This window comes from Pteronotus mesoamericanus, unplaced genomic scaffold (assembly GCF_021234165.1).
Source record: "Pteronotus mesoamericanus isolate MK-2021 breed Mesoamerican mustached bat unplaced genomic scaffold, CSHL_Meso_final scaffold_167, whole genome shotgun sequence".
In the NCBI taxonomy this organism is placed as follows: domain Eukaryota; kingdom Metazoa; phylum Chordata; class Mammalia; order Chiroptera; family Mormoopidae; genus Pteronotus; species Pteronotus mesoamericanus.
In genome coordinates this window covers 270618-290488 of record NW_026555308.1, presented here as the reverse complement: position 1 = coordinate 290488, position 19871 = coordinate 270618, and the positions used below count along the sequence as shown (strand labels likewise).

Genomic DNA, 19871 nt, shown 5'->3' with positions numbered 1-19871 from the left:
TGTCAATTCAGAGGCAAGCAACTCGGTCCCTGCCTTTTGGGTCCCTGCGGCCCCCACCTCATATCCCCCTCCCTCTTCAGCTGCACTGACCTCTGGAGCTCCACTCCTCCCCCCGCCCCAGGCCGGGTGGGGGGGGTTGTCCACTGCCTCTTAAAGCCAGCGACCCAAGAATCTCAGCCTCACCTGGAGAAGAACACTAACACCCAGGAGTTTATTGCATATCTGAGGCCAAGTCAAACAGCCAACCTGAAATCAGGAAATTGAAACAGAGAAGTGCAAATTACCTGGGGCTGTGCTCCTACCTTCGACCTCTGAACTTAGAAAACCAGGCCAGGTGGAGCAGAGGGTGCAGGGGCTGAGGGAGCTGAGGGCCGGGCCTGGTTTATGGAAAGAGCAGAGGCAGCTGGGTGGGTACGCGCCTGAAGCTGCTCATGTGCAGCCCAGAGCGATCTTGCCCTTTTCCTCCAAGCACTTAACTGGCTGCTTGTGCCCTCTTGGTGGAGACTGAGTAACCCTGGTTCCATCGGCTCAGTGGCTCCCCTCAGCTGCCATTGCTCCCACGAGGACTGTGTCTAAATGCTGTGTGGAGCCTGGCCCTTCAGCCACGTGCCTTCAAGGAGCTGGCATTCTCTGGCCACAGGGCACACCCCCATAGATACGCTTGGGCTGGCAATTCTACAGAAGAGCGTCTCTCTTCTGCTGCCTGAGTGTTGCTTTAGAGAGACGGTCTACATGCAGAAACTTCTCCCAGATGGAAAGAGCTGAGATGCTTCTCCTAGGGCAGGTGCTGGCGTCTTGACACTGCGGACTCCTGGGCTGTCGGGTGCTGCACGGTGCTGAGCAGCAGCCCACACTTCCTTCCACCCACCAGATGCCAGGAGCACTCCTTCCTTTACCGCGGTGACACCCCAAAATCCTTACAGACATTGCCAGAGTCACCCAGGGAGAAGAATAAGGTGGGTGGTAGTCCCTTAGGGCTGGGGGTGACCACAGCAATATGATGTGAGGGGCCGCTGTGTGCGAGTGTTTGGGGACTGGGGATTCCCCAGTCATACTGCATGTGGGACCCCGGCTCCTCTTGTCTGGCAGGGTATCTTAGAAGCAGCCAGGCCCCGGAGGGCATCAGGCCCCAACCCCCAACCCTACCAGGAGGAAGACCCCACCTCCCAGGCCTCCCGCAGGCCCCGGCCCCACTCTCAGCCTGCTGGGGCTGTGCGCGGTGTGTTGGATTCCCCATCCATCTCCCTAATGGGCTTCAGGGGTCCCTGGAACCAAGAGGTCAGTGGTGGGAAGACTGGAGCCCTGGAGCCCAAGTGGCTGAGGGCTGTACACTCCACAGCAAGGTAGTGGGCCTTGGCTCCCAGTTTGCAGACAAGGACACAGAGAGGTCAGGGATTTGCCAGAAATCACGCAGTGAACAAGAGGGATGAGATGCTCCCGGGGCGGGGGTTGCCTGACATCAGGGCAGCTCTGTGCCCTTGACCTGCGTCTCCAGAGGGGCAGAATGAGAGGGAGGGGCAGGCAGGAGGCAGGGGGTGGATGAGGAGAACATGTGCTCCACTGTCCTCTGTGTCTGCCCTCCAGGTGACCCTCTGCGCTCTTATCTGCAGCCTGCACACCCCTGATCAGTCAACAGAAGCATTTGCAGATGATGTTGCTGGGGCCTCCTGACAACAGAGCGGCTGCTCAAACCCCAACACCTTTGCCGGGGCTGCTCAAGGTTGCCAGGGCCCTGACCCCCTGGGTGCCAGAGAATGGGAGAGGGCCGCACACAGGCCACCCTGGAGGCTGGCCAGGAGGGGTCAGGAGGCCAGGGGCAGACCAGTCAAGGTCAGGGTGGGGGCAGGGACCCCGTGCTGCAGTGGAGGTGCAATGGAGGTGAGGGGATACCTTCTGAAGTCACTTCCAGGCCCTGGTACTTGACTCTCCCGCTCTGCAGCTTAGGGCTGGCCTGGGTTCGGGTTGTCGCTTCGTAGGGGCTGGGACAGCCCTGTCCCATGGCAGGCAGCCCCCCTCTCGTCTTTGGGCCAGCCTCCTTCCAAGCTCTTCTTCTGGAGACTGCACAGGAAGTGGGGTCCAGAAGGGACATGAAACAAGAAGTGAGCACCTGCTGAGACTGGATCCCAGCTTCAGGGCAACCGGGACGGCCAGTGCCGAGGCCTGAGACACAGGGCGGAGCCAGGGTGCGGGCCACCACACCTGATGGTCCCTCTGTCCCACAGATGGGGCCTGACCTGCCACCAATCACCAACTTCAGAAATGCCCCACTAAGAATCACTTCAGCCCAGCCCTGAGCTGCCCAGGGCCCTCCTTGGGCCTGCCGCACACACCGTTGCCCTGTCCCCGGCTGGCGCCCGTGAGGGCCTGAGTATCCCATCTCTCCTGCTACAGGCAGGATGGGTGCAGAGGCAGCAGGAGACTAGTGCAAGGTCACCTAGCGCAGCGATTTGCAACCTTTCCCATCTCATGGCTCACATAAACTAATGACTAAAATTCGGTGGCGCACCAAAAATATATTTTTTGTCAATCTGACCCCAAAAAGGTATAATTTTGATTCATTCACACTGGATAGTTGCTGTCGTATTGGCTGTTGTCATTTTTTATTTGACAATCTAAGGGAAAAGTGGTCCATGTCTCTGACTTAGTAGTCAGGTGTTACAGGTTTTAAAACTTCTTGTGACACACCCGTGGGCTGTGGGGCACTGAATGAAAACCACTGGCCTAGCGGGTTGGGGGCCGGGCGGGCAGCACCCCCCACCGCTCTCAGCCGAGCAACCCTGCCTTCTACACCCTGAGTCCCCCTGGGATCTGCCCCTCTGGCCAAGGGCTTCCAGGATGTAGATGTGGCCATTGGCTGGGGTTGGCCATTTCCACTGGAGTCTACTGGGCCCAGCCTGGTTGAGGGGTGTGGCATGAAGTCACCAAAGCCCTGCAGGTCCTTCTGAGCCCACCCGCTGGCAGGACACGGGTGCGGGACAAGGGCAGGTGGCACAGGCGGTGGGTGGCCAGGCCAGGCAGGTGGAGAAGGGGTGGGGGGAAGTGCTGGACCCTTAGGAACTGTCCTAAGACCACCCTTACTTCTGACCACCCAAACTTCAGGCCCAGGGGCCCTGTCGAGCCTCTCTGAGCCCTTGCAGCGGGGGGTCCTGGTGGGTCTTTCCAGATGGAGGCCACTGGGGCCTGGGTCCCTGTGTCTCGCAGCTCCTGATACTGACCCTGCCTCCCCTGGACGCCGGGAGAGAGAGGCTCTGGGGGCTCCAAATGCGAGCTGGACCTCTTGTTTCGTGCAGCACTTCTTTCCCCTTTGTTGTCCATGGCTCTTGCTGCTAGAAGGTTCCTGAGGTAGTTTTCAAAGGCTCTGTGGCTTCTCTTTGTGGTCCAGAGCCAAAGCCAGCCTAGGAACAGCCTAGGAACAGGGGTACCACCCTGGCCTCAGAGCCTCCTGGGAGAGGTGCTGGGGGTCATTAAAGCAGTCCCTTTAGCCCTCAGACTCTGGAGATGACAGGGGACAAGCTGCTGGTAGGAGCCTGCCCTTCTTTCCCAGGCTGGCGGTCCGCCTGCTTTGGGGCCCGCACCTCCGGGCTGCCTCTTTTTGTCCTCATGGCTAGATCCCCTGGGATGGTGCTGCATGAGGCCACGCTGTAGTCCACCAACTCCTGCCTGTGGCTGAGAGTCAGGAACGGTGTGACCTCACCAGGCCTCAGTTTCCTCGCCTGTGAAAGGTCTGGTTGGGAGGTAAGTGAGGTCCTGCCCTGCCCACGGCAATCGAGCCTCTGGGGGTTGCTGAAAGTCTCGCCAGGATGATGGATTTGGGGGGCAGAAGGGGAACACGGCACAGGAGCCTGGTAACCCCGACATGTGGCCCCATCAGCAGGTTGTCCTTGCTCCTGGCTCTTGAGCTCCAGGCTTGAGGGTGGGGGCTGGGCTGGGTGCCTTCTACTTCTCCACCCACCTGAGGCCCAGGCATCAGTTGCCTCGTCATGTCAGCCTGTTCCTGGCCCTGCTTGGGCAGATGCAAAATCTCTCCTAAATCCTGTACTTAATTTTGTTCTCTGGGAAACTGTAGGAGGTTTTGGAGATAAAGCCGAGCTGATAAGTCGGGGATTTGGCCGTTCTACCCGAAACTCCTGGACAGGGAGGTGGGTGGCAGGCCCAGGCTGCCGAGTTGGCTGGGCAGGGCTTAGCAGCGCCTCCCGCCACTGCACCCCCATCTACAGAGAGCTAGGTCAGTGGGCTCCCGAGGGTGACAGGCACGAAGAGTGAGCATGACACACATGGGGATCAGACCCTAAGGGGTGCTGAGGGGCTATTAGGAAGTGGGTCCAGGCATTGCAGGAGCTTGGGGGGCTAAATCACATGGGGGCGTTTGCTGATGCTCAGCTACCCCAAGAGTTTCTTCCCAAGGCCGTGCCCTCCCCTGGGAGCATGGCGTCAGTCCCCGCCCTCGTTGGGTGCTTTGTCCCACTTAGCAAAGTCCCCGCCTTCTGGAACATTCCCCTCATCCCTGGTTTGATTGGGGGTGTGGCAGGGAGTCCTGCAGATTTTATTATTTTTAAGACCTCGGGGAGGTGGAGCTGGAAAGCCCCTCACTGCATGGTAATGTTTTCAAAGTCATGGTCTTCGAGGTTTTTCAAGTGGTATCTGGCCGATAAGAATAATAACATACCCAAAAGAATGGAAAACAGTGTTCAAACAAACAGAAACGTGTATATCCACGTTCATAATAGTTCTATTTGCAGCAGCCAAAACCTGGAAACAACCCAACTGTCCATTAATGGACGAGTGGATGAACACAATGTGGTCCATCCATCATCCATACAGCGGAATAGTATGCAGCCACAGAAGGAATGAAGCTCTGCTATCCTACAACATGGATGACCTTAAAAGCATTCTAAGTAAAATAATCCAGACACAAAGGGCCACATATTGTGTGGTTCCATTTACATAAAATGCCCAAAACAGGCAAACCCACCGAGACAAGAGAGCAGGTTGGCGGATGCGGGGGCTGAGGGTGGGGGGAACGGGAGCGGCTGCTGACGGGGTCAGGGCTCCTGTGTGGGGTGATGGAAAGTCCTGGAACTAAATAGAGGTGGCGGTTCCACGACCTTGTGGAGGCACTAAATGCTGCCCAATCGTGTACTTTAAAACGATAAAAACGGCTAATTTTCTGTGATGTGTGTTTTAGCACAGTACAAATGTAGTGATACAAACTAGTATGTCTACAAGGCTTGCTACAAGCTAGGCACTGTCTTAGATGCGGCTTCTCTCTCACCTCTCTTGGTGGCCTCACGTTCATAGAACGGGGAATGGCACGAGCTGCCATCCCTGCCTCGCTGGCGGGCAGGTGTGCCTCTGGACCTCCCTCCCTTGTGCCCATCTCTGTCCTTCCCATGTCATTGGGCAGAACTTTCTTTGTGCAGCTGATTTTATATCTCCACGTCGGTCCGTCCTATGTCTGGCAATTCCTCCTTTTTCATCAGCGGCCTGACCGTTATCTGCCTCTTGCAGTTGGGATCATCACATTATTTCTTTTCATTCTGGACTTTCATAGCTTCTTCTAAAAACTGCTTAGCTTGGATGTTTCTGGAGTTAGTTCTGGAGGGAGGGTCCTCTGAGGGGAGGTGAAGGTCAAAGCCCGTCCTCGGTGGCCCTGTCTGCTGGGCGAGCAGGACGGGGAGCCCGGCAGGTGCCCCTCACTCGCCTGTTTCTGGACCCTTCCAGTCTGCTCTCCCACCTGCACCCACCACTCCACCCAGACAGGCCTTGGGCATTGCCCGGAAAGGACGTCATGCTGGAGGCTGACACTGACTAAGATGTCCCCTGGCGGGGATGAGACCAGGACTGGAGGCTGTTCAGACAAGGAGCTGGCCATGCTGCACCCCCCCGGCCCGTTCTCCAATACCCACGAGGGAGGGACTGCCCTTCCCCTGTTCATATACGGAGCACCTGCCACATGGCCTCCAGGGGTGTTGTCTAGATCTGCTGCCCTTGCCACAGACCTCCAAGCTCAGCTGTAGGGGTGGGGACATCTCGAATGAGCGGGCCAAGATGTAGGCAGCTGCCAGGGGCTGGGCAGAGCCCCCTTCCCCTCACCAAGTCCTGAAGGTGGATGTACCTTCATCCGGGGGTCCCAGGAGCCACGCAGAGTACCCACTTCCTGGCAGATGAACTGAGTCACACATGTGATGTCTTCCTTGGATGAGGGGTAGACGAGACAGTGTCAGTGGTCCTGGGTCCCCACCTTCTGCCCACTGCCCGAGTACACAGGCTGGGGAGCTGCATCCTCAGTTTCCCTCAACTTCCCTCCCACCTTGGCTGGGGGGCCAGGCCTCTGGTTGCATCCTCACTCCCTGCCTAGCCTATCTGCCTACACTCACGTCCCCTGTCCCCTTGTTTTTCCCTACCAAGCTTATGCCTCCCCAGGGAAGAGGACTTCCAAGCTGCCTTGGGGGATGGAACACCCTTGATGCCTCCCTACAGGCTTGGAGGTGCTCCACACCCAGTCTGCACTGTGTGCTCTTCAAGCCTTGGTGGAGGAGACCCTTCCCTCACGAAGCCCTCCTGAGCCTCGCTCCCCAAGCCTGCCTCCTCTGCCTCCTCTCCATGCTCTGGGCCGGTGCGCCTGGAAGAGGGCTCCCTCATCCTCCCTTCCCGCATGTGGGGCGGGGGCAGCACCTTCCCTTCCCTGCTCCTTGGCTTCTCAGGCATCTGCTGCAACCATGGCCCCACTCAGAGCTGTCTGAGCCACTTCAAATCCTCCTGTTATTAAAATGTTCTGCTGGCCCCAGAGGGAGATGGCCAGCGATGTGCCTCAGGCCCTCGCATGGCAGGTGGATCTGTTCAGAGGCCGGGGAGCTCCTTGAGTTTTCATTCCAGGTGGGATGTTGTGGAGGGCACAGGTGGGGGTCTAGAAGTCCAGATGGCCACATTTCTGCTCCGGCACCTCCGGTCTCTCCGGGCCCCTCCGCCTTCCCGTCTTTGACTTTGGGCCTCCTGGAGGGTGCTGACAGCTGTGAAGCTGAGAAGTGACAGACTCCCCTTTCCCCATCTGGCCAAGGATAAAGAGAGGGGGCCTCAGGCGGGCTGGGCTGGACCCCCCAGGCCCACCATGAATAGTGCTGCAGGAGGCCCCTGAGACGGATGCGGCATGGGCCATCACCGTTTCACTGTGTGGAAGACCCGCTCCTGGGCTGTGGTCACTGGCTCTGTAGCCACCTCCCAAGTGGCCCTAGGCCAGGTCTGCAAGATGCCCTCTGGGAGCTCAGGGTGGAGGCCAGGGCAGCCGCTGGCCTCCTTCAGGCCTTGGGTGGGCACTTTCCCTCCTGACTATCCCTGTCACAAGGATGTCAGTCACGAAACGGTGTCCCTGCCCCTTGTTACTTCCCACAAGCCCCACTGCAGTCTGGTGACTTTGGCCCTGCCCCTCTCTTGTCTGGGTTTCAGCTGGGGCGCTGGTAGAGGCAGAGGACCTCCTTGACTACCGACAGTTTGGAAACCACTGCCGGTTTGCTAGGGGCCCAGCTGACCTGTCTTACCTTAAGTCCACAATAAAAGGGATGCTGGGGTCAGACGGTCTACCCATGGGTGCAAAAGGTCCAAGTTTTGGCGGGGAGACCTGGGTTTGCCCCCGTCCTGTGAGGGGGCTTCCCAGAAACAGCGGGGCTCATATCCTCTCTTCTGATTCCTGCCGGGGTCCTGGGGCCTGAGGCTGAGTTGAGGTCTGTATGGGAATCCTGCCTGCTGCCTCCCAATTGTGTGGTCTATCTGTGACTCAGTGTCCCTTCGGTGCCAAGGAAGAGTAAACGCCAATGGCCTTGTGAAAGCCAGGTGCAGGGGGCCTGGGCGTGTTGGCACAGGGCCCGCATGCAAGCTCTTGGGGTTGGGTATCATTATTCTCCCATGATCTCCCATGTCATCTTCCTCTTCTTGAGTTGCAGGCCCAGGCCCCGGCCCCAGCCCCGTGGAGGTCTGGGTTCATGAGAGGGGCTGATCCCAGAGGGAGAAGCACGCCATGGAGGGCCCTCCAGGGCTGCCCTGGAAGGAAGGAGTGCTTTGTCCCTGGGGCTGAGCCAGCAGAATCTGGAGGGAAGTGGTGGGGGCCTCAGGGCCTTCCCGACCACACTGCGGGCTCCAAGCCACTGTCCGGACGCTGTCGGAGAGAAGGGTGCCCGGCAAGGACCTCGTTCCCAGGGACCTCGGCATGTCCCAAGACTCAATTTTCCAGTTGCAAATGCAATTTAGAAACAAATAAACCCAGTAAGCCAGTGTTCCCACCACTCCACATTGACATGACTCCACACTGAAACACAGCAGTACCCACCTCAACACACCACCACGTGAGCTGCACTCACTGTGGCCTGACTGGGATTCATGCCCAGAGACGCCCTGAGGCCCGGGGGGCTGTGTAGGGTGGGAAGGAGCCAAGAGGGTGCTGGCCGTTCCCAGCACTGGGCATTGGACCCACTGTGGCCACTGCGGCTCCACACAGTGGCTGGCGTAACCCTGCCCTCTGGACTGGAAAATCGAGGCTCAGAAACTGCCTGGCCCACACTGCAGACAAGGTCTGGGCCAGATCCCAACGCAGGAGTTTTCCTGGAGTGTCTTCACCCCGCCCCCCGACCAGCACACCCATCTTTGGATCAAAGGCAGGGAGGCTTGGGGGTCTGCAGTTGACAGGAGGGGGTCCAGCCTCCTGACAGGCAAAATCCTTCTCGTCCGGCCTCACTGGACCAGGTCGGCCCCGGGCCCCTGCTTTGGAGACCATGTCACAGGGTAGGTTGGCGTGGGACTGCCACACAGGCGGACCCCTTCTCCCACTGCCTTGCTGGCCCAGGGCCCTTCCAGGTCACCACGCTCTGCTCCAGCCCATGTATCTATTCCTGAGGGTTCCTGGGACGAGATCCCAGGCGTTTCGGCCATGCTCTGACCACAGGGAAAAGAGTCTGTGTGAAAAGCTTGTCCTAAATAAGAGATAAATAGGGGTCCCAGCCCTGAGTGGGCCCCGTATGTTTGCTGCCCTCCTGGAAAACTGAAGCACAGACTTGAAGACATTCCTCAGGCCACATCAGCCCTGAGGGTCCCCTGACATCCTGCCCATGAGAGCAGACTCTGGCTAACCTTGGGTTGGGAAAGTCTCGAGCTCCCACCTTCAAAGCCCAGATGTATAAAGCACCTACTCTATCCACGAGACGTAAATGCCATCAGCACAGTGAGCAGTGTTGGTGTCGAGGGTCAGGGCCGAGGGAGGAGGGCACCTCTGAGCTGAAGCTGGCAGATCCCAGGCTGATGTAGCTGAGGAGATTCTGGGCCTCCAGTGGCCCCAGTGGGGGTGGGGCAGGGGCAGGATGGGGGAGGGCTGGGCTTCTCTCACACTATGCTGGGAGGGATGGGCGTCCTGCTAAGAGGACTGGGGTTGAGGGGGTCCTGTAGGTGGAGCTGGGGCTGGAGGGGTCAGGGTCCTGGCAGAAGTGGGAGGACCCAGAAGCCACTGCCCTGCCCCCCAACACAGCATTTTATAGCCAATGGCGCCCTCTGCTGTTCATTTGGGGCATCACCCGCGTGCTGAAACACTCCACTCAGATGAGGAGGAGGAGGAGATGTGCCCCAGACCAGGTGTACTTCTAGCCCCCTCCCCTATCCAGGCCTCAGCTATGAGCCTGGCCCTGGGTGGCCTTAGGGTACCGTCCCCAGGACAAGAGCCTCCTCCCATGGGGAGCAGGTGTAGACATCTGACTCCAGGCACCCAAGGGAGGCTGAATTCAATTCCCCATCAAAAATACTTCCACACGGGAGACACTACTGGGGCCTCTGGTCCCAAGTGCAATGTTTCCTCCAGCCAGATGCCAGCCAGGATGGGTGGGATTAAGGCCTGCCTGGCTCTTTAAGAAGGCTGACAGGGGAGGGGTTTCCGTTGCCCAGCAACAGGAGGGCTTGGAGTGTACCTGTCTCCAGGAGACAGAGTGGCCAGAGCACACAGAGTGGACAGAGCTGCCCTGCTGACGGTGCCAAGTGCCCCACCCACCCACCTGTACCCAGGTCAGTGGCACCATGGCTCAAACAGATGTGCTCCTGACCAAGCAGCCTGCCCCGCAGACAGTGCCAGCGTGCGAGCTGCCCCCCAAGCTGTATGACGTGGCCCGCAACACAGGTGCCTACACGTCCTCAGGCCTGGCCACTGCCGGCTTCCGCACAGCCAAGTATCTGGTAGATGAGTGGTTCCAGAACTGCTATGCCAGCTACCACCAGGCCTTTGCCGACCGCGACCAGTCAGAGCGGCAGCGCCACGAGAGCAGGCAGCTGGCTGCCGAGACAGAGGCCCTGGCGCAGCGAACGCAGGAGGACTCTACCCGGAAGGTGGGTGAGCGCCTGCAGGACATACACCATTGGAAGTCAGAGCTGCAGCGTGAGGTGGGTGAGCTGGTTGCCGAGACTGATCTGCTGCTGGCCCAGAAGCAGCGGCTGGAGCGTGCCCTGGATGCCGCTGCCGTGCCCTTCTCCATCGCCACCGACAACCTGCAGTGCCGCGAGCGCCGCCAGCACCCCGACCTCGTCTGCGACTATGTGGAGAAGGAGCTGCTGAAGGTGTGAGCCCCTTTGGCTCTCGGGGACCCACAGACCCAGGCCACGCTCACCTTTCTGCAGGGAGAATGACCCGTAGGGGGCCTGATGGTGGCCACGGGTGTATCCCCAAAACACAGGCTGGCAGAGGCCTTGGTGCCCATACCCCTTGATTCATAGGCACAGAGAAGCTGGCTCTGTTTGCAGGTCAGGGACCAGAACTGAGTGGGTTCTGGAGCAACCCAGGCAGCGGGAAGGGTCAGGGCTCAGACTGCCCAGGAGAGAGGTGCTGCCCCTCTCACCGCGAGTGTGTCTGGTCTGGCCTCCCCACAGCCTGGTCCTCACAGCAGGCTTGGGGTAAGCCTGGGCCCCCTGCCAGTGGCACTGGGTCCCATTCATGCTGGGTTTGGGGTCCTGTGTCCTGGGAGCATCAAGCTCAAGCACCTATGGGGGCTGGGGCTGAAGCCTGACACTTGTCCACTTGCCTCAGCCTCGTGCCCAGTGCCTGCGCAGTGCCCCCCATTACGGCTCACACTGGAGGTGAGGCAGGACACAGGCCATGGCGGAGTTCACACCTGGACACGTGTTGGGGCCGTGTGCCTGCTGATGGGATGGCCAGAGGCCACGAAGGCAGGGCAGGGCCCAGCCAGTCCGTCCCATGAGCCCCGACACCCCCTCACACAAACCCTGAGGATGGCGAGGGGCCTGAGCTGAGTCCTGGGGGCAGCCACCTGAGATCTGGAGCACGTGCAGGGTCAGGGGCCCTTTCTTGGTCAGGTCCTGGTGGCACTTGCATCCAGGGGATGATCCCTTGGTTACCTCAAGTTCTGGTACCTGCTGGGCAGCCCCTTGGGTCACCCCAATCATGCAAATTAAGCCTGACCCTGAGCTCCAGGAGGCTAAGTCTTCCTTACCCGAGGATACCTGTGGTGGAAACCCAGGCGCCAGCCAGTGGTATGGTGCGGATGGGGCAAGAATGGAGTGGAGACTACATTCATTCCACAAGGATTCCCCTCCCAACCTGGCAGGGTCTGTCCTGGGAAAACCCCATTAGAATCAGGGGTTACCTAGTCCAGGCCCCTGACCCTGGTGGGGCAGAGCCCCCACACCTCTCAGAGCCTGGGGGCTTCACCCATGAACAGGCTGCAAAATGTGGGCGTGCATGAGAGATTCAGAGAGACAAACAGCTGGCCCAGAGGCCCAAGGCATCCCCTGCACCATCCCTTCAAGCTCAGGCCAGAACCATGAGTCCTGCCCCTCACGCTCCTGCCTTCCCCCAGGTCCCCAACTCCCTCCTCCACCCCCCAACAGTTGACCCCCCTACACTCAGCTGCTCAAGAACCTCCCAAGTCTTGGGATGTAGCCCCTCTGTCCTGAGCCAAGGCCAATGGCCTAGCAGTGTATACAAAAAGGGACACAGACTAGGGGACAGGCCCGGACACACACATGTGTTTAGTGCATGACTGAAAGCAAAAATTCAAATCAGGGGAAAGGGTTGCTTGTACAAAGGAAATGAAGCTGTCAATGTAGCACAAGGAAAGGCAGGGAATCCCCTGTGTTCCCAGGGTGGGGAAGGTCTCTCTGTGTCCACAGCCCCAAGGAGTAGCCTCGCCCAGTGGGGCATCTGGTCCCCAGGGGCCTGGATCTTCAGAGACTGTAGGCCTGGCTGTGCTGGGGCTGAGACCGACAGTGCCCTGGGCAGGCTACAGCGATAGCCCCCAGAGTCCAGGGGGTGCTGGGTGCCAAACAAGTGGGAATGGCCTCTTGGTGACCCTTAGAAATCCCCAGGAGAAATACCCCATGCAATGCACCAAATAGAATGTTCAAAAACCCAGAATAAGCCTGATGCGGAAAGGCGGGGTTCATGCCTGATTTTCCAGGAAAGAGACCAGGGGCCAGGAGGCCCAAAGCCAAGGCCATTCAGCCAGGGATCAAGTGCCGGCTGAGCCCTGAGCTCCCCTGGATGAGGCCCCAAATTGCAGCCCCTCCTGGGCATTTAAGAGGCTGACTGTGGGCCCACAGTGGCCCTGTCATCATCAGATCTTCACCAGGGATGGGGTCTCCTCCCCCAGGAGGCGGAGCTCATCCGGAACATTCAGGAGCTGCTGAAAAGGACCATCATGCAGGCTGTAAACCAGATCCGGTGGGTCTCCACCTCTAGGATAACCCCTGTCCCCCAACCCCTTGGGCTGGCTTTGGGCAGGAAGTCAGGGCGACCTGGCCCGGAGGCTTACAAAGGTGGGGACTTGCCCCAGGTCACAGCCAGGAGGGCAGGCTGGGCAGGGGCTCCATGCAGATTCCTGCAAGGCCTGGGGAACCTGGGTGTCTGTATAGCCCAGGCCAGCATCCTGGGGAGGAGGGGGCAGCTGCTCTTGGAGGCCAGGCGGGCCTTGGGGCCCGGAGGACTCTACGCTGGGCTGGTGAGGTACGCCTGCTGCCTGGGTGGGGGCTTGCCCTGCAGGGCCCCAGTAGGCCCAGCTTCCCCCTCCCTCTGCACAAACTCAGGCCCTTCTCCACTGCGCCCAGGCTGAACCGGGAGCACAAGGACACATGTGAGATGGACTGGTCTGACAAGGTGGAGGCCTACAACATCGACGAGACCTGCGCCAGATACCACAACCAGAGCACGGAGGTGCAGTTCCACCCGCACTCCACTAAGTTTGAGGAGAGGTGGGCCACCCTACGCCCCACAAGGGATCCTCTGCACAAACACCCTGTCCCCACACCTTTACCCTTGCAGTCCCCCCTCTGGTCCCCTCTCAGCTCCTGGTTCCTCTGCTGGGGTTCCTCCCCAGCCCCCACCCCCCAACCCCTGTGGCACTCACCACTGATGGCCCTCTTGCAGCTCTTCTGCTCCTGAAGAAGGGCAATGATCAGGACCCCTGCTCAAGTGCCCACCCTCACACAGTCACCAGAGGGGCTGGGGCATTGCGAAGGGAGACAGGACCAGGGGTTGGGGGCTTCTGGAAACGGGATGTGTGTGTGTGTGTGCGCGCACGCACGAGAGAAAAAGAGAGAGAGAGAGGAGAGAGAGAGAGAGAGACACAGAGAGAGATATAGGTGTGGGGAGTTGCCGGGGTGGAGGGGGGGCGCTGACAGGGAAACTCGGGAAACTCAAGAACAAAGACTGACCTGCAGGTCCACGAGAGGCAGGCAGGGGGAGCTAGGCCACCGGCCCATTGTAGCGCAGCTGGACACGGGGGACAGGAGGCACAGGGGGCTGGGGCGGCACGGGGAGGGGGTGCGGTGGGCGGGCATCCGGCAGAGCTGGGGGGTTGCAGGAGGAATGGGGCGGGAGAGGGGGACAATATGGGGCGCAGGGAGGCACTGTGGCTGGGCATGGTGGTTTGTGCTTAGCTCCAGGGGAAAGGGGGCGGCGGCAAAGCGAGGGCCTGGTGGGAACCGGAAGCGTTGGCAGGGCACCCACGGACCGCTGCTCCGGGCGCTCCCGCCCCCGCAGTGCCTCCACGCCAGAGACATGGGCCAAGTTCACACAGGAAAACCTGTTACGCGCCCAGCGTGAGCGCCGGGCCTCCCTCAACCTCCGGGGGCTCATTGACTGCATCCTGCGAGACACAGCTGAGGACCTGCGGCTGCAATGCGACGCGGTGAACCAGGCCTTCGGGCAGCGCTTGGAGGAGCTGGAGGACGCCCGCCACAAGCTAGAGCATCACCTGCGCAAGGTGCGGCCGGGGCGCGCCCAAGCCACACCCAGACCGCGTCCAGGCCCTGTCCTGATCAGCCCTGGTTTCTGGGCGCTCGTAACCAGAGAGACACCCGGCTCCTTGTGCCCCCCTCGCCTTGCCCCTGTACTGACCACTATTCCCTGGTCACGACCTGGCCTCGCCCCTGCCGCTCCTCTGGCCCTCCCATCTGGAGAGACCTCAGAGGCAGGATCCCACTCACTAAACCAGTGAAAAATGAGGTGACATTGGGGCTGGTCTACTGGAGTGACTGACCAGGAGAGGCTGTCAGGTGCAAGCGGGAGAGAAGATGGGAGGAGCTGGTGTGGGCCTGGCAAGGCTCTGACCCCCGGCTGTTAGCGTGGCCTGTGCTGCCTCCAAGTCTCTCTGGTTGTTGTCTAGGGCCAGGGCTGGTGACCCCCAGGGCTGGGGGAGTCCAGACCGGAGCTGCTGGACAGCAGGCTTTGCTGTCTCACCGCAGCCCCCTAGGTGCCCTTGGGAGGGCCGAGGCAGCTGTGCCTGTCCTCCCTGCCTCCGTACCTCCTCCAGAGCCAGGGGGCAGGTTGCTTCCTGGACGCCACTCCAGGGCCCACGGAGGGCGCCAGGTCCGTCCTGGCAGCCTGCTCTGCCTGAGGCCCATGGGGACTGTCTTGTGCGCAGACACTTCGAGAGATAACAGACCAGGAGCACAACATAGCTGCATTGAAGCAGGCCATCAAGGACAAGGAGGTGCCTCTGAAGGTGGCTCAGACTCGCCTGTACCAGCGCTCGCACCGACCCAACGTGGAGCTGTGCCGTGACACCGCCCAGTTCAGGTGCAGTCCTCGAGCAGGCCGGACCACCAGCCCCGGCTCAGGCCCCTCCAGGCCTCCCTCAGCCTCTGGGATCCCCATGAGCACCCCTCCTGCATGCTCACAGACCCGCGGGTGTGTTGAGGAGACACTGAGAGCCTCACACTGACACAACTCACACACGCAGGCATTTGCGTACCCCGACTACCACCCAGCACGGCCGGACTCCTTACGGGCCAGGGGGTCACTGTGTCAGGGCTCTGAGTGCCAGGGGCAGTGGGGCACTTCCCACTTCACCCAGTGCTGTGTGATCTTCCCCTTGAGGAATCTCAGGATCTAAGAGGCTGAGTCCACCTGCGTCATGGACCAGCCTACACCTCTGAAGTCATAGGGGACCCACATCCTCAGCCATAGGTGGGATCGTGTCTTTTGTTTTTCTCACTTAGTAGGTGTCCAGCTGCCCTTGTGAGCAAAACTACTCCCCTGTCCCCCACCCCGCTTACCTTGGCATTCCTCCTCCCTGTTTCTTGGTTTGTTCAGGAAACTGGGGCTTTACTCAGCTCCAAGGGGGGTAGGTCTGGCCCGCTTCCAAATGCCAGGAATAGAGGGAAACACGGGGAGCCTTAGGGCCTCTCACAGAGCCGCAGTCCACTCTCCAGCTCTGCCTGTGGGCTAACCTTTGGGACCTTTGGGGTCCTTAATGGATGGGCACCTGGGCCAAGACCCCTCACCAGGGTTCCTAGCCTCTGAATCTCAGGCCTCGCCCTTCCCAGCCCAAAGGTCCAGTGTCCTGGTAACAGCCCAACTCACACCTCCTTCCTCCAAATCCCCCAGGCTGGTGAGTGAGGTAGAGGAGCTGAACATGTCCCTTTCAGCACTGAGGGAGAAGCTTCTAGAAGCAGAGCAGTCATTGCGCAACCTGGAGGACACACGCATGAGCCTGGAGAAGGACATCGCCGTCAAAACCAACAGCCTCTTCATCGACCGTCAGAAGTGCATGGCCCACCGTGCCCACTACCCCACTGTCCTCCGACTGGCTGGCTATCAGTGACCCGGGCTCGCGCCACAGAAGAGCTGCTCCACTGTGCTTGGCCAGACTCGGCCAGGGACCTGACCCCCATCCCTCAAATAAAGAGCATGTTAGCTTTCCACTTGTGGCATGGGCTCAGAGTGGAACCTCTGCAGGGGCAATTCCTCGTGCCCAGGGTGAGCCTGGTTACCACCTGCAGAGGGGTCAGCCCAGGATGGTAGAGACCCCGCCTCATCACTCAAGCTGACCATGGGAGGCCAGGTCCCGCCCCAGCTCCGAGTCATAGTCAAAACCATCCCTAGGTGGTTTCTCTGCCCATCTGGGCCACCTGTAGGATGCTTCAGAGTAAGGGTCCCCTCTCATCCCACAGAAGCCACACCACTCGTCACAGCCTCTGGGCACTGCAACAATAACCTGCTCTTTTTCTTCCACGGGCCCTGGATGTTGTCATGGCGAGGCCAGCAGACTCTCCCCTCATTAGAGGGCGGTGAACTTGGGGCAGAGGTGTCAGGACACTGCTAGCCTGGCTTCCCCTGAAGGACTCTGCCCTGGGGGTTTGGGGCCCCCCTGTGGTGCCACAACACCCCTCGATGGTGCCAGCCCCCGGGAAAACCCGTAAGACCTCTCCCTGCACCGGGCACAGGCAGACCCTGACCTGGGAGGTGGGAAAGCCGAGGCTCTGGGGGACCTCCAGGCCCCCCCACCTTGGTCACCTTTGGGTGGCGAGTCTCCTTGGCCAGCCCCCTTCTTAGCCAGCTAGTGAGTCAGGCGGGGGTGTGGGTGCAAGGAAATGGCAGAGCCCCTGCTACCCACCTGACCCCACGCCACCCTGCACCTGTGTCCACTTCTCTGGGCAGAACTGTGCTCCCCAGGGAGGGCCAGGCACTTTGTGGAGAGGTGGGGTGGCAGAGAGGCTCGCTTTGCTGTGCCTCCCCCTCCCCGCTGCTGTCTCTTCCCCAGCCGCAGCTCATAGGCAGGACTCTCAGGGACACATCCATTAAGAGGCCCAGAGATAATGACTCCCACTGTGCGAACTCCTGCCACTTAGGCCCCATTATCACCCTGTGGCCAAGGCAGTGTCCCCATCAGCGCTGAGGGTCTTCTTGTGGAGGCCTCCTGGAGGGTAGCAGCTGACGGGAGCTAAGGGAGGGGGGCTGTTCGGAGCTCATTATTTCTGAAGCTTGGCGGTGACACCAGGCGGGGAGGGTGGCAGACACAGTCCCGGGGGTGCTGCCTGACTGGCCTTCATTGTCGGTGGTTCCCTGCTGGCCATCTGTGAGGCTGGAAATTTTGTCGCCCTATAGAGACCAATGACCAGGTCCTGGAGCTGAGCCATGGCTCCAGGCAGCAAGTCAAACTCCCTGAGGCTCTCTGCGGGGCTTGGGGTGGGGACAGACAGCTGTGTCCACCCCAGGAGGGCCCGTTGCTACCTGCGGAGATTCAGCCTCTGCACACCCTTTGCGGGCAGCTGATTCTGTGGGGCCACAACACCCGCCACCCTCCCGTTGTCACGGAGATGTTGGGCAGCATGTCCAAGCGACGGCTATTTCTGTCCAGGAGCCTCGTCCTCCTGCCACCCGCTGAGTCACCCTTAGTGCTTGCTGACCACCTCCGCTCAGAGCCTGCCTGCCTGCCTGCTGCAGCGAACGCACCCAACCCGGGTTCCAGGGGCCTGGGCTCAGCCCAGACCCATCCCCGCCATGCAGGGCGCATTTAACTCGCCGTCCCCTCCCCCAAGGGGACCACAGTGAATGCCCATCTCTTTTGGGGGTGCTGCTCGGCGGGAGGCACGCGGCAGGACATCAGCCCTGCTGCGCGGCGAAGCCTCTGGTACCCCTGACGGCTATGCTTCCCCCATGCCCATCCAGCACAGGGTCCACTCCGTTCACTTCTGAGCCCATGGGCACCCACTTACAGGTGGGGAAACCAAGGCTCAGATGCAGGGAGCAGCAGAGCTTGGGCATCTGCCTTCCTCTGGGATCCCAGAAGTAACAACTGGGTGGGCAGAGAAGAGCCCCCAGCCTGCCCGGGGCCCATCGACTCCACAGGGACACGGTGATGAGAGGCAGGGGCCTGGGCCACTCACGGCCTTGAGTGCCGCCTGCTGGACTTCCTCGAGTCTCAGAGCCAAACCACAAGGCACGAGGGCTACAGGGGCTGCAGGGAGGTGAGTGGGCACTCAGGACCTTGGTCTTCGCACCCCCTCTGTCTGTGTCACCCTCCAGGTGAAGACAGCTGTCCCTAAGGGAGCCGCAGGGCTTGCGGGAGTGAGCTGTCATCTCCTCGGGCATGGGGCCCGTCTGGGAACTGGCTCTAGCTGGTGTAGCTGCCGCCCACAGCCCTCACCAGCCCACTCACCCTCAGCCTGCCACAAGAAGCGCCCCGTAGACGGGGCCACCTCAGCGCCCCCGTCCTCCCATTCTTGCCCCTCCCTGGCCATCAGTGCGGAGGACTGGAGTGGGGGAGCTGCGGAGAGAACTGCACCCGTGGCCACGCCTGGAACAGCAGAAATGGTGTCGCCCTGGGCTGCCCATGGCCGGCTTGTTTCCCAGGCCACGGCTGGTGTCTACAGGTGGCCTGGCTTGGTGTGTGTGGGGGGGTACACTTCTAGGAATTACATGTCCCCATGTCCACAGGCCAAGGCACAGGTTTCTGCACCTGGGTCCAGTATCCAGCTCTTCAGACTCAAAGCAGGGACCAGGCTAGGCCTTGGCGTGGGCTCAGCTTCAGGTTCACGGTGGGTGAAGGCCCTGCCTGCCCCTGCCCGGGGGGCCCTGTGAGCCATTCTCACTGGCGGGCATAATAGGGACACCACCCTTATCCACTGAAAGGGTAGGCTGATACTGAGCGCCCCCCACCAGGGTGCCGTGGCAGGCTTCTCGGTCTGCTGGGCACCCCGACCCGGGAGAGCACAGGGCAGACACCGGGGGCCTGCCCAGACGCTGCTCTTCCGGGCGCCATCCACCAGCCCCAGCCCTCACTTCTCAGCCAGAGACAGAAGGTTGTCACTGTCACCAGCTGGTCCCTGGTCTTCCCACCCCACTTTGGCCTCCAGCCCCCTGATCAGCCTCCTCCCAGCTGCAGCTCTGGCCTCTCCAGTTCTCCCCTAAGCCACTGGGCCCTAAGTGGAGGAGGCCCAGGGCGGGCAGGAGGACCCTGGAGCCCCCGTGGCAAGGCTGTGCAGACCCTTTGGCAGGTAGCCAGCTGGCAGAGGGAGGCCAGTGGCAGGCGGCAGGGTCCTGTGAGCCTCCTGCAGGGAGCTCTGGAGCTGGCCGAAGTCCTGTTGGTCTTGGATGGCCCAGGGGAAGCTGTGGGCACCTGGGGCGGGCATGAAAAGGCTCTTTCACAGGCCGCTGGGGCAGTGACGCTGGAGACAGCCAGACGGGCAGCAGCACCGACTGTGAAATGGTAACAGGGAACATGGGGGTGAGTTGGGTATTCATAGCCACCCTGGGCAGGCTGGGCTTGCAGGGGTCTGTGCTCCCCGCTAGACCCCAACAGGAGGGAGGCTCCAACCCAGGCTGACCTCTGGGCAGGCCAGGTGGCGAGGATGCCGGGGATCCCGGACTGCCGGTGGGACGAGGCGGGGGCTCCAATAGCACGGGTGGTATCCCCTGGAGATACCCACTCCTGTCAGATCCCTCCATGCAAGGAGTCCAGGAGGGACTTCAGGGTCTCCTGGGCTCTGGGGGATGGGGTGGGGACGTGGGTGGAGAGGAGGGGGTCCCATCTGCTGGGAAAGCTAAGCTTGAAAGTGGGTCTTGGATCCACGTGCAAGGGGAAGGACATTGCCAAGGCATGAAGTTCTAG

The 19871-nt window shown here is 60.6% G+C and overlaps 1 protein-coding gene across 1 annotated transcript; it reads left to right on the top strand.

Moving 5' to 3' along the window:
* Positions 1-10047: 10047 nt before the first annotated feature.
* Positions 10048-16082, top strand: TEKT4 (tektin 4). Its single transcript, XM_054589179.1, has 6 exons — positions 10048-10581; positions 12630-12700; positions 13084-13227; positions 14018-14240; positions 14901-15055; positions 15866-16082. Exons 1-6 carry the CDS (start codon positions 10048-10050, stop codon positions 16080-16082), a joined length of 1344 nt encoding a protein of 447 aa, XP_054445154.1.
* Positions 16083-19871: the final 3789 nt, after the last annotated feature.

Excerpts from the sequence above, each read along its gene's own strand:
- TEKT4 (XM_054589179.1), top strand. The coding sequence starts at position 10,048 with ATGGCTCAAACAGATGTGCTCCTGACCAAGCAGCCTGCCCCGCAGACA. Across the intron at positions 10,582-12,629 it reads TGGAGAAGGAGCTGCTGAAG|GAGGCGGAGCTCATCCGGAA; the intron begins GTGTGAGCCCCT and ends CTCCTCCCCCAG. Across the intron at positions 13,228-14,017 it reads TCCACTAAGTTTGAGGAGAG|TGCCTCCACGCCAGAGACAT; the intron begins GTGGGCCACCCT and ends CCGCCCCCGCAG.